At 45.7% G+C, this 14,006-nt stretch overlaps 1 protein-coding gene across 1 annotated transcript in view; it reads left to right on the forward strand.

Annotated features, from left to right (window-relative positions):
- The first annotated feature begins 242 nt into the window (after window positions 1–242).
- Window positions 243–14,006, forward strand: part of LOC310955817 (arf-GAP with dual PH domain-containing protein 1) — a 28,741-nt gene continuing 14,977 nt past the window's right edge. Inside the window, exons 1-5 of the mRNA XM_083925863.1 lie at window positions 243–708; window positions 4,759–4,889; window positions 6,826–6,917; window positions 11,755–11,837; window positions 11,938–12,050. Of these exons, the coding sequence (XP_083781989.1) occupies window positions 621–708; window positions 4,759–4,889; window positions 6,826–6,917; window positions 11,755–11,837; window positions 11,938–12,050 (507 nt within the window). The 5' untranslated portion in view covers window positions 243–620. The remainder of the gene's footprint in view (window positions 709–4,758; window positions 4,890–6,825; window positions 6,918–11,754; window positions 11,838–11,937; window positions 12,051–14,006) is intronic.

Here is a 14,006-nt window from a genome sequence, read left to right on the forward strand (position 1 = left end):
TTTCTGAAGGTCAGTTCATAATAGAAGAGAATTAGTTTAATGATCCCAGACTGGGAAATGATTACGTCATAGAACAGGTCTACTTTATCCCCGTGCTCTTTAAAGTGACTTGGCACCGGAGCGATGCGCACAGAGACCTGACCTCGAATTATGCGGAAAAGCAAGTTGGAACAACCTGTGCACTTTACTTCCTAGTGTAGGGTTTCATTCCCGTCCGCACACGCCTCCTCTGCGCGCAGGCAGCCCGGGCTTGTTGCGGTGATTCGGGCTCCAGACTTCGGCAGGACGCTCTCGGGGCACCTGCGGGGGTGTCAGCACTGACCTTGGCTCTTTTCTTTTTTGGGACCGCGTTAGAGCAGAAGAGAGAAGGGACGTGTCCGTGAACACTGTCTGAAGCGGACTTGCTTTGGTTTTGTCCTTCAGTCGGAGGCGCACCTCGTCTGCGCACAGGGCGCATACCTGTGCGGACTTGCCCACAGCCCGGGACACTCCGGTGGGGGAGTCGAGGCCGAGGAGACACACCTTTTTCCTGGCTTTTTGTGGCTCTGCGGGCCCCACCACACAGGCCTCTCTCTCTCCTTCTCTCTCTCTCTTTCTCTCGGAGGAATCTGAAAAGTGAAATGTCGGCGAATGAGAGAGCAACGCGAGCGCTGCGGGAGATCCTGCAAAACCCTGGAAATGACGCTTGCGCAGACTGCGGCGCGCCGGGTAAGAATCAAATCTCTATTAAGAATGATCTGTTAAATGTTCTGGACTTTGTAATGTGTGGGGTTTCTGAGATGTGACCCCCCAGGAGGTGCTGAGCATTCCCCCCGTGCAGACAGTGTAAAGGTAACCCCTATAACACATCATGTCCCTGCAGCCACAGGTGGGCCACAGGTGGGCCACAGGTGGGCCACAGGTGCGTCTTGATTCTTACCACAGAACTAAAAGAACCAGACATTCCCCTCTGTGCTCTGTGGTACTGTGACTTTAAACGTGTAAGGTAGTTTAACAACAGCACAGGTGAGCCTTTTACAGTAGGTGCTATTCTGTGGTGGAGGCTGCAAGAGAAGAAGCTTCAACAAGTCTTAACATGCAGTGAAGGGCTCGTAGGTCTCCACACCCTGGTGCTTTGAGCCTGACTATGAAGGCCCTGCTGAGGGTCTGTTATAGGCTCTCTGATGTTATAGTATAGGAACTCTACTGCCTTACAAAGACAAAGCAGTCGAACGGGGAAGAGAATGTGAGTTAAAAGGGTTATCTATCTGTCTATCTATCTATCTATCTATCTATCTATTTATCTAACTGGCTATCTATCTTAGATCTATCTATCTATCTATCTTAGATCTATCTATCTATCTATCTATCTATCTATCTGTCTGTCTGTCTGTCTGTCTATCTGTCTGTCTGTCTGTCTGTCTGTCTGTCTATCTATCTATCTATCTATCTAACTGGCTATCTATCTTAGATCTATCTATCTTAGATCTATCTATCTATCTATCTATCTTAGATCTATCTATCTATCTATCTATCTGTCTATCTGTCTGTCTGTCTGTCTATCTATCTATCTATCTATCTATCTATCTATCTGTCTAACTGTCTATCTATCTTAGATCTATCTATCTTAGATCTATCTATCTATCTTAGATCTATCTATCTATCTATCTATCTTAGATCTATCTATCTATCTATCTTAGATCTATCTATCTATCTATCTATCTTAGATCTATCTATCTATCTTAGATCTATCTATCTATCTATCTATGTATCTTAGATCTATCTATCTTATATCTATCTATCTATCTATCTTAGATCTATCTATCTTAGATCTATCTATCTATCTATCTTAGATCTATCTATCTATCTTAGATCTATCTATCTATCTTAGATCTATCTATCTATCTTAGATCTATCTATCTATCTATCTTAGATCTATCTATCTATCTATCTTAGATCTATGATTGTAAAAACAGCCATGACCTGACCTGAACTCCACTAGTTTCCGTCCAAGCTGTCACACCTTTTTCATCCACGTGAGTAAGTTGGAGCGATAGAGTTTGAATAAACCCAATTCAAGCCCCAGGAGGAACTTTGAGGAATTACAGCCCGGCCCGAACGTGACGGGTCCGTTTGGCGCTCAATGGCGTCAGGGGAGAGAATCAAAGCTCTATCTATACCTCTACATCTCAGTGCGTCACACTCAGATCTGTAACTCACTAAATCCAGCCCCTGAGGGCCTGTAGGTGCTGTCTTTATCTTTTAAATCTTTGTTTATCCCAGGAAGGTTGACTGACTGACTGCACAGTTACCTTCAATACCCCCCCCCCACCCCGCTCACGCTCTGGCATATGTTCCCCCTATTTGTCGTAATTGGAGAGTCACTTTGGCGAGCTGGTGTGTGTGTGGACCACTCATCTCCCTGGCGTTAGCAGTAACCATTCTAGTCTGCTGTGTACGAATGGGAAACTAAAGAATGTTGTGTTCCTTCTCGAGACATCTGTGATCTCTAATGATGAGAACAAGATAGTGTCACACACACACACACACATACACACACACACACACACACACACAGCATTGCGTTTACTGGCAGTTGGGAGAATGTGTGTCAGGAAGATAAGGCAGGTGTGGCTAAAGCAGGGAAAGCATTTCTCGTATGTAAGAGCTCAAGGAGGATTTATCTTTCTAAAGTTGTTACGATCATTGGAAATGTGAGTTCACTGCTACCGCTTAATTTATAACTTTAAAAAAAATAACTTTAAAGTAGTTTGTTTATCCCGCTATGACTGCCACAGCCAGGTCATACAACATTCAAACAGGGTTAGAAGTATACAGCTATTTTTCTTAAAGGTTGAATATGGAGAATGAGCAGAACACCCCCATTTAGTGTCTCAAGATCGTAGTCACAACAACAAAAAATAACTCCAGCAGTCGGGTTGCCAGGTTGGTCAGACCCGGCCCAGTAGCCTACAGGAGACCGGAGTCTGTTTGAGTCTGTTTGAACCCGTCCCCTCCAGAAAATCACACCATAAAAACAAGGATTAGAGGAGTTTGACTGACAGTTAGCGTTAGCCGTTAGCATTAGCCGTTACAGCTAAGTGCAGATGAAAGTGATGTTAGCATCAGGGAGCAGCATAGCCATTTTGGCGTGCGTTTTAATGGCGTTGAACTCCTTTCTCTCAGTCCATGGAGTGAATGCTCGGCCGATATCTACCCTGGTTTTTGAGTCAACCAGAGTCTCCGCTCACTCAGCTGCTGGGACAAATAACGCCCCCTTCACTGAAGCATTTCACCCAGTGCCACGTTACAATAGTTGCGCTGAACAACAGACAACCCTGGCAACCTGCAACGGCCAACGCTATTGGCTGCTACCATAGAAACACAACGTGACTGAAATTCATTCAGACTAAATATATTTTTAATGGAAAAGCAAAACTTTCATTCTGTACCCCTCAAAACGCCCCGTGGGTGTATTGTTTGTTATTTTTTAATATAGCTTTTACTAAAGATTACACATATTCAACCTTTAACTCACTGTTACTGATTCCAATATCTGAACTTGTGTATCGGGAAGGAAAAACTGGTATTGGAAGTGATCCGACTGTGGCTCTGTGACAGAGTGGGTCGTCCTCCATTCAAGCGATCAGCAGTTCGATCCCCACCTCCCCCGGCCCACATGTCGAAGTGTCCTTGGGCAAGACACTGAACCCAGAATTTGCTCCCCGTGCTGCTTATGGGTGTGTCAATGTGATGTGAATTGTTAGATTAGATGGTCTGTAGATGTCCACTGCCATCTGTGTGAGCGTCTGTGTGAATGTGACAAACACTGTGAAAGCGCCTTGAGTAGTCAGAAGACTAGAAAGGCGCTTTATAAGTACAAGTCCATTTACAATCCGCTCATGATAAAGGGTTTGAATCTTCACAAGGGAAATGTTTTCCTTTTACCATGTAAGTGCCTCATTTCCTGTGCGCCTGTTGGGACGTAGAAAAAAGAAGGAGGGACCATGCACGGACATTTAAAGCAATGGTGGTGAAAGGTTCACGTTGGTGTGATGCGGAGGTGGAGTGTTTACTGCAGATTTGGTCGATGAAAAGATTCAAAAACAGTCGACAAGACGCACAAAAACTCAGAGGTCTACGGAAAGATTTGGAAACAAAGCAGTGCACCACGTATGGACAGCAAGAAGCATTTGCGCGAAGCCCAGGTAGTGTGAGTACAAACGGACCTGGGGCGCAGGGGGAGAGGGAGGGGGGGACAAGGACCCTAAAGCCCGGGGCGCGGTGCGGAAGGACAGTGTGAGTGCGCCCTTAGAGTCGCCCTGATGACAGTCACCAAACCCCAAACTCCTCCTGATGAGGCTTATAATCACTGCAGTCAAGTATGTATCTGACGTGAGGCGTGGTGCAGCTTAAAGTAAATGAGTAATAAATGTGGTTATGCAATATTTCATGTTCTTTGCCTTAGAAATCGATAAAGTTGAAATGATTTTATTCACTTTGGGCTCATTAGTACAGTTTAAGTGCTTTTGGATCATCACTGAAGTTCTGGCCCAGCTCCAAAACAGACTCATGAAATAACGAGCTCCCCTTTGCCTGTCAGATGTAATCCAAAGATAATTTCCCTTGGCCTTCCTTTATTGTGTTGTAACTTTATTTCTGAGAATTCTGCACATTAATCAATCTTTGTCTTATCTCTCTCCCTCCGTACCACCCACACATCTCTTCTCTTATCCATCCCCATAACCCTATTTGTTCTCTCCATCCTCCTCTCTGCAGACCCCGGGTGGGGCTCCTGCTCCCTGGGGGTGTTCATCTGCCTGGCCTGCTCCGGGATCCACCGCAATATCCCCGACATCAGCAAGGTCAAGTCCCTGAGCCTTTCCCACTGGGAGGACCATGAGGTGAAGGTGAGACAGCAGCATCGCCACTCTGTCCTCCCCCCCCAAAGCTCAGGGCGCACTCACACTGTCCATCCGTACCGTGCCCAAACAGGTTCCACGGGTAAAGTCCACTAGTTCGTTTGACCAGCGTGAGTGCAACTGAACTGCGCTTAGCTGCGGCCAGCTGGCCATCCACGGCCCGCCTGAGAGAGGTGGGCTTTTGTAAAGCACTTTTGCACATGTACGAGCACGAGCGTGTGCACGTGTACGAGCACGAGGCCTACGGCAGTTCTGAGGTCATTTCCTGTGCGCCTGTTGGGACATAGAAAAAAGAAGGAGGGACCATGCGCCGACATTTAAAACAATGGCGGCGAAAGGTTCACGCTGGTGTGATGCGGAGGTGGAGTGTTTACTGCAGATTTGGTCGATGAAAAGATTCAAAAACAGTCGACAAGACGCACAAAAACTCAGAGGTCTATGGAAAGATCTGGAAACAAAGCCACGCATCGTGATGATGTCATCAATGCGTGTGACGTGTTACGGCGTGATGACGTATAGGCAGCAAGAAGCATTTGCGCGAGGCCCAGGTAGTGTGAGTACAAACGGGCCTGGAGGGGGGGACAAGGACCCTAAAGCCCGGGGCACGGGACGGACGAACAGTGTGAGTGTGTCCTCAGCGTTCTGTGCAGTCACAGGCTTCATACTTAGTGTAAAGACGTCCTCAATGTGGATCAAAATGGACACAATAAACTGGAGTTTCAATGACCAAGTGAAGACATTTGGTTTCCTGGTGAATAATATTTGTGTGGAATAAACGCTTGAATATCCTTGGTATTATTTCATGATCTTTAGGAGATTCCACTGACTAAAAGTATGTCAGCATTTCTGTCTTATAACAGCATGAAAAACGGGGCCAAAATGATCCTGACACACAAGAACAACATCAGTTGTCCAATACTGAAGGATCCTAAAGTGTTATTCTCTGAAAAGGAAGAGTTGACGTTTTTCTAAGGTTTTTTTTTTAATGCTGAGAGTTAGATTAGGAGATCAGTGCCTAATGTTAGCTTAGCTTAGCATAAAGGCTGGGAACAAGGGGGAACAGCTAGCCTGACTACCAAAGGTAACAAAATCTGTCTCTCTCTCTCCATTTATGCCAGTTTGCTAAAATCATGTTTGAATAATGTTCATTTATGAGTCATAAAATATAGCATGTAGGCTACATACTTATGTTACTGCAAAGAATACGCTGATTTATGAAAGTATTGACTGTGCGCGTAGTTTGAGGTTTTTAAAGTGAATATAAAAAAACACTATAATTAACATTTAGAGTAAAGTATAATATACAGTTATTTTAGGTATTTAAAGGTTGTGAATGATCGTGGAAGTTGTATTATGAGTCCTTAAGAAGTCCCGGAAAGCTTCACCTAGAGAGAGAGAGAGAAGGAAAAAGTGAAAATGTTTTTCCAAATGTGTCCTGACACTGATACTGATACTGTGTGCTGTATGTCCTCCCTCGTGAGAGTGATTCATGTGCCATAGTGCGTGTTTTTACCAATCTAATGATGGACGACTGATCTTATTATGAACGTAATGGGGAAACGCACACTAGGGGAAAGGACGCACTCTGGTTCAAGTGTGAAAGTCTTAAAATGATGAAGCATCACAACAGAAGTGCATGTTCCTGACACCAGATCACAAATGATCTCGGTACTTTGCATCTTTATCTAAAGTATATGTTGCATTAATCATCTCAGCTTTGTGATTTGATGTTGTCGTAACATTGCTAAACATTTTTTTCCCCTTCAGTTTGTTCTCCTGTTAAGATAAAACATAAAAACAGTAGAAACTGTCAAGTAATGTGCCATGGTGTCATTCATCCTTGTGTGTGTGTGTGTGTGTGTGTGTGTGTGTGTGTGTGTATGTGTGTGTGTGTGTGTGTGTGTGCGTGTGTGTGTTTTGCTAGTTCATGGCTGAGAATGGTAACGAGCTGATGAAGAGTAAATACGAGGCGGCTGTTCCCGTCTACTACTACAAACCAACCCACAAGGACTGCCAGTGAGTAACCATAGCAACGTTAAACATTGTTTTTGTATTTTGTGTTATATTTGCAAGTTTTTAGCATCGTGTGACCATGCATTTATTTTCCTGTTTTCTGCATATGTGTGTGTGTGTGTATGTGTGTGTGCGTGCGTGAGTGCGTGCGTGCGTGCGTGCGTGCGTGTGTGTGTTTGCAACACGTGTGTACTCATACAAACACTAAAATATGTGTTTGCGTTAGAAACACTTCCATCTTGTGACCATACACCAGCCCCACTATCGGTCCCCACTAAGTGAATTTGGAAGGATGACCACTTACCTTTAACGAGACGTTCTTCTCTGACTGATTTGTTAGTTTTCCTGATTGAGTGGATTTAATATTTTTCAAAGTTTCCTCCAGAGATGTGTAGTGTAGGCGGGGAATCGGACTCTCCAATAACGCTGTGTCCTTTAAGCTGCTGCTTCTGAAATGATACTTGCAACATAGCAGGACTGAAAGCTCTGCCCTTCTCACACTTTGCGTGTGCTTTTAGGGCGCACTCACACTGTCTATCCGTACTGTGCCCAAACAGGTTACACGGGTAAAGTCTGGTTCATTTGACCAGTGTGAGTGCAACCGTACCGCGCCTAGCTGCGGCCAGCTGGCCGTCCACGACCCGTTTGAGAGAGGTGGGCTTTTGTAGAGCGCGTTTGCACATGTACGAGCACAAGCACGAGGCCTACGCCGGTTCTGAGGTCATTTCCTGTGTGCCTGTTTGGACGTAGAAAAAAGAAGGAGGGACCATGCACGGACATTTAAAACAATGGCGGTGAAAGGTTCACGTTGGTGTGATGCGGAGGTGGAGTGTTTACTGCAGATTTGGTCGATGAAAAGATTCAAAAACAGTCGACAAGACGCACAAAAACGCCGAGGTCTATGGAAAGATTTGGAAACAAAGCCACGCATCGCCATGACGTCATCAATGCGTGTGACGTGTTACGGCGTGATGACGTATAGGCAGCAAGAAGCATTCTCCGAGGCCCAGGTAGTGTGAGTACAAACGGGCCTGGAGGGGGGGACAAGGACCCTAAAGCACGGGGCACGGTACGGAAGGACAGTGGGAGTGCGCCCTTAGACACCATTCAGCAGGAGCCCCTTTTGGAAGCCGTGTTCTGGTGATATGTCTCTGTGTGTGGGGATTTTCTGCTTCTCTACCAGGCAGACTTGCTCAAGCTTGGTCACGCTGCAGAGGGCGTGTCTGTGGGAGGATATAAATGTTATACAAGTCTGGGCTTTGAATCTGCCACTCAGGACATTTTTGACATACTGACTCTGAAGGGAGTCCTGTAGAACTGCGGCATTAGAGCAAAACTGATCTTTTGGATCACTCTGCTGAATGCTGTTATTATGGCCTTCAACGTGTTGATATGTCACTATTGTAGAGTTACTGCGGTGCCTATTTCTACTATACAAGCCCGACATTTGAGAGGTGGTCGGGCTGAATGCTCAGTATTTTTCAGGGGTGATTTGTGATCAATAAAATGTCACATCAAAGTTTTGAGAGTTCAAAATTAAGACCTTTTTTAAATGTCTTGTTTTGATTGAAGGATTGCAGAGAACGTTACCGGGTTTGACTCGTCCCCTTCATGATAAGGGAAGGTAGAGTGTGTGTTGCATTTCATTTGCATCGGTGTATTCTTCTCTTTGCGCGTGTTGGCAAATCACGATCTTCAGTCACCTGCAGTTTGACAGGTGACCTCTCCACTGTGGAGTAAGTGTTCCTGACCAAGAGCAAAGCCTTGTCCCGGGCCTGAACACAAACACTAACCATTTCTAATTAACAGTGTTTCCACCCTGACACACAAATACATTTCTTCTGGTCCTCAAAGCAATTTCAGTCAAAAACAACTGGACTTGGTTATTTGTCTAGGAAGACGTTTCACCTCTCATCCAAGAGGCTTCATCAGTTCATGTACGCATCTGACCAGGCTGGGACTGGACCAGGACCAGGACCAGGACCAGGACCAGGCTGGGACTGGACCAGGACCAGGACCAGGCTGGGACTGGACCAGGACCAGGGCCAGGACCAGGACCAGGACCAGGCTGGACCAGGACCAAGTCCAGGCTGGGACTGGTCCAACTAACTGGTGTGGAGATCCAAGTATTTAACCTCTCCAAGACCGATGATGTCACTGGAACCCTTTGTCACAGGATCACAGACGGCCTTCAAAGGGTTTCAGTTACATCATCATCATTAGCTGGAACAGTCCCAGCCTGGTCCTGGTCCTGGTCCTGGTCCAGTCCCAGCCTGGTCCTGGTCCAGTCCCAGCCTGGTCAGATGCGTACATGAACTGATGAAGCCTCTTGGATGAGAGGAGAAACGTCTTCCTAGACAAATAACCAAGTCCAGTTGCTTTTGACTGAAACTGCTTTGGGGATAACGACGACCTGCACAGGCGGATCTCTTCTGGTATGAACGGCTCTGGTCCTCTCCTATGTTTTAAATGTCTTCATGAGTTCTGCCATGATGTCTTCCTGCAGCTCTGTCGGGTTTCTGCAAGTTCATGAAGCAATCGTGACGTCTGACGATGAAAACATGCGATCTGATTTTGTAATATTACTTCTAAATTACCAAAAACAGTGTCAGTGTTCGCAACCTTTGGGGGTATGGTTCCTTGACCCATTATTTTACGTTTGCCAAGTCACAAGTAGTTGCATTTAGAGTTACTCCCAATAAATCCACAACCAATACTTTATAACAATTAAAAAGTTTTTGATTACATGGCCATTGGAAGCCAACCAACACCTTTTTTGAAACCATTTCTGAAGTGTTATTTGTGGACTGTCACTTTGCTGCAGAGATGCCTTCTCCTGTCGATGAGTTGCCTATAGATCACCCGTACACACACTCTGTCTGTCTGTCTTGTCCGCAGCTCCCAGACTGGAATGTACTGAATTGTGGTAATGTGACGCTTTGTCATAAAGTTTATGGAAGAGCAGACGTTCTCATGTGACATCAATGTGTGTGTGTGTGTGTGTGTGTGTGCGTGTGCGTGTGCGTGTGCGTGTGCGTGTATTGAGTGGAAGGAGTAGCTCGCCACTGTATCTGTAAAAATTTGCCTCAGGACAATTAAAATCTCCACGCCCTTCTCTCACAGACGCACACACACATTTATACACACACGCAGAGAGAGAAAGACAGAGACACACACACACACACTTCCGTCTCTGTTTATAGTATAAAAAGAGCAGAATCAGCTATCAAAGTACATGTGAATTGTCAGACAGAATACATTTTTTGATCCTGAGCCAAGTTTAGTGCCACTTACGGGTAGAGTTTCAAATAAACGCGTTTCCTGTGTTCTCTTGAACCAGGACACGAAACAAGACCTGAGAGTTTCTCAAAAATGGATTTCATTTCCACCCCCTGCTCCAGGCTTCCTCGTTCGGATCACAAACACTCTGATCTCAACAACCTGTAGCATTTTGTGACTGTTTCTTGCACAGTTGCGACGCTATCGTGCTGTTGATCTGGCTGCAGACAGACAGACAAAATACTCAAAACTGCCTCTGCCGTAGTTCCCGTACAGTAGGTGTCTCCTGGACCACATTTTGCCATGCCAATACTCGCTCCACTTGCCATATCTGGCCATAAAGTAGACTTAGGGCGCACTCACACTGTCCTTCAGCACCGGGCCCAAACAGGTTTTACGGGTAAAGCCTAGTTCGTTTGACCAGTGTGAGTGCAACCGCTCCGCACCTAGCTGCGGCACGCTTGCCATCCAAGGCCCGTTTGAGAGAGGTGGGCTTTTGTAAAGCGTGTTTGCACATGTACGAGCACGAGCACGAGCACGAGGCCTACGGCGGCTCTGATGTCATTTATGTGCGCCTGTTCGGACATAGAAAAAAAAAAAGACGGACCATGCGCGGACATTTAAAACAATGGCGGTGAAAGGTTCACGTTGGTGTGATGCGGAGGTGGAGTGTTTACTGCAGATTTGGTCGATGAAAATATTCAAAAACAGTCGACAAGACGCACAAAAACTCAGAGGTCTACGGAAAGATTTGTAAACAAAGCCACGCATCGCCATGACGTCATCAATGCGTGTGACGTGTTACGGCGCGATGACGTATAGACAGGCAAGAAGCATTCTCCGAGGCCCAGGTAGTGTGAGTACAAACGGGCCTGGAGGGGGGGACAAGTACCCTAAAGCACGGGGCGGGGTGCGGAAGGACAGTGTGAGTGCGCCCTTACAGTAGCCCAAAAATGTATGGATGTTGGGCTGTTGGTATGGCTAAAAACATTTTTGACAGCTGTATGTTCTTGGCTTCTGGCTAAAAAAACACTATTGAAAAGTAGGAACATTTCCAGGCTCTTCAGGCTGGCACACATTACCATAAATATTTCCAAGCATACATTTCTGAACTGTGTTATATTAAAGTGTTATACATATAATTCCCATTCATTAGTATGGTTGGCTGTTAGCTTGGGCTAGCTGCTAACGCCAGCTAGCTTGATAATCAAGAAAATGAAAAATTGTAAACACATATTTCAGTCTCTGAACCTTTGTACATTAAATTAAGATTATGTTTGACTTTCTCTTTCTTTGAGGGTCATTTTGTACTTTCAGAAAATGTATAAAAACGTTTATACTTTACTGAAGTGGTCTGTAAATGCTCGAGGAGACCTACGCAAATGAACTGATCCACTAGAAGCGCTTGGTTTCTACTTTCATGTAACAGCCTTCACGTTGAATGCAGCCCAGCCTCCGTCTCGTCTACCACAAAGTACACAAGACGTCCTTCAGTCTGCTTTTATCTGGCACTTTTTACAAGCTAGCTCTGTTGACATTCGATGTGTTTGCTCGTGTTCAGGACGCTGAGGGAGCAGTGGATCAGAGCAAAGTACGAGAGGAAGGAGTTCTCTGAGCCTGGAAATAACTTCACATATGAGGAAGGTGAGCGGGCGCACACACACACACACACACACACACACACTCACACGTATGCACACAATCACATTCATACTAATGAATGACCTTTGCTGGTTTCCTGCAGGAACTAAAGACGGCTTGTTGATGAAGAGGGGGCGGGACAACGGGCAGTTCTTCAGCAGGCGGTTCGTCCTCTCAGAGAGGGAGGGGACCCTGAAGTATTTCACCAAATACGACGTAAGCAGCAGCTTTTAATTAGACTTTTGGATACCGCACGCCGTCAAACACACATTCACCTACACAAAACGTGTCTGCGAGACGCCACTAAACCTACTGTAATTAGACAGGGTCCTGGTTAGGCTTCCGGCACGTGTACGACACCCACGCACATGCAGCCACAACACAAGTACTTTAATTAGAGAGCGTTTGAAAGACATCGAATGTTCTGCAGGCAACACCCCCGCATTTAGTGCTGAAAGTGTTGTTTCACACACTTTACAATAATGCTTACGTACGGAAAGTGTGCCAAATGTATCCGTAGCTGCTCCCTCTGCTGCGTGTGAGCGTGCTCAGACAAGCTCAGCCAGCAGTCTGTCCTCTCTGTCAGTGTGGCTGATGCACTAAGCTGTAGCTACACCACCCAAACCAATTAAGGGTGGAAGCACCGGGAGCTCTTTGTTTGTCACAGTAAACCAGCTCAAGGGAAGTAGGAATAATATATTTTGTCATTTTTATATGGATTTACAGTGTGTGACATAGGCTATTCCCTGGCATACAAACGTCTTTTCGATCTGAGCCGTTTTCTTGTTCTCTGGTGAAATATTTCACTTTGTATTATCCAAGTGGCACCGCTATAGCAAACAAAGAAGCAAAAACATCCTCACGCAGGGATACAAGTGAAAGTGTAGCTAAGGGTGCACTCACACTGTCCTTCCGCACCGGGCCAAAACAGGTTTTTCGGGTCAAGCCTAGTGCGTTTGACCAGTGTGAGTGCAACCGTACCGCGCCTAGCTGTGGCCAGCTGGCCGTCCACGGCCCGTCTGAGAGAGGTGGGCTTTTGTAAAGCGCGTTTGCACATGTACAAGCACGAGTACGAGCATGAGGCCTACGGTGGTTCTGATGTCATTTCATGTGCGCCTGTTGGGACATAGAAAAAAGAAGGAGGGACCATGCACGGACATTTAAAACAATGGCGGCGAAAGGTTCACGTTGGTGTGATGCGGAGGTGGAGTGTTTACTGCAGATTTGGTCGATGAAAAGATTCAAAAACAGTCGAGAAGACGCACAAAAACTCAGAGGTCTACGGAAAGGTTTGTAAACAAAGCCACGCATCGCCATGACGTCATCAATGCGTGTGACGTGTTACGGCGTGATGACGTATAGGCAGCAAGAAGCATTCTCCGAGGCCCAGGTAGTGTACCACAAACGGGCCTGGAGGGGGGGACAAGGACCCTAAAGCACGGGGCACGGTGCGGAAGGACAGTGTGAGTGCGCCCTAAATGTGGAGCTGTGTGGTTTTCAGAAGAGCCAGGAGGTGTAAAATATTCAGGCCCAAGCTTCTTTTTGCTTCTCAGTGAATTTGTCTCATTTTCCTTTGCTCTTTTATTTTTCCATTCTGGGAGAGCCAATGCTCACGACAGGGAAGCGTGAAATGTAACGAGTTTTCAAACACATTGAGTAAAAGCACAGCTTGTGTCTGTTTTCTCCTAAAGGTCAAGGGCAGAAGATACAGACACAGATTCTGTTCCCATTTAAATTCGAGTCAGGGCGGATTAAAGCACAGGCAGGTCTGATGGGATTAGTGTCGGTCACACACATGATGGTTATCTGTGATGCACACTGATGTGTAGATAATAGCGAGATATATTATTTTCATGGTTATAAATAGCACAACATTTGCCCCCAAGCTTTGATAACCTGCACACACCTCAACTCCGTAACTACCCTGTTTTTCTCCGGTCAAACATTGGCAGCAACTTTTTCATTAAAAAGTTTATTAACAAAGCAATTCAATCTGGAGGACGTTTATTCATTGGTCATTTCATCTATAATGCATGAACAATTGAACAATTTACAGAATTCTGTCTAAAATCAAATGATTAACAAGGTGGAACAGCTGTCTCACATTTGTGAGTCAGTCATTTCATTCCAATAGTGGAAACAAAGTGTAGAAATATACTTTTTACAGTCCTG

This window comes from Echiichthys vipera (assembly GCF_963691815.1).
Source record: "Echiichthys vipera genome assembly, chromosome: 2".
In the NCBI taxonomy this organism is placed as follows: domain Eukaryota; kingdom Metazoa; phylum Chordata; class Actinopteri; order Perciformes; family Trachinidae; genus Echiichthys; species Echiichthys vipera.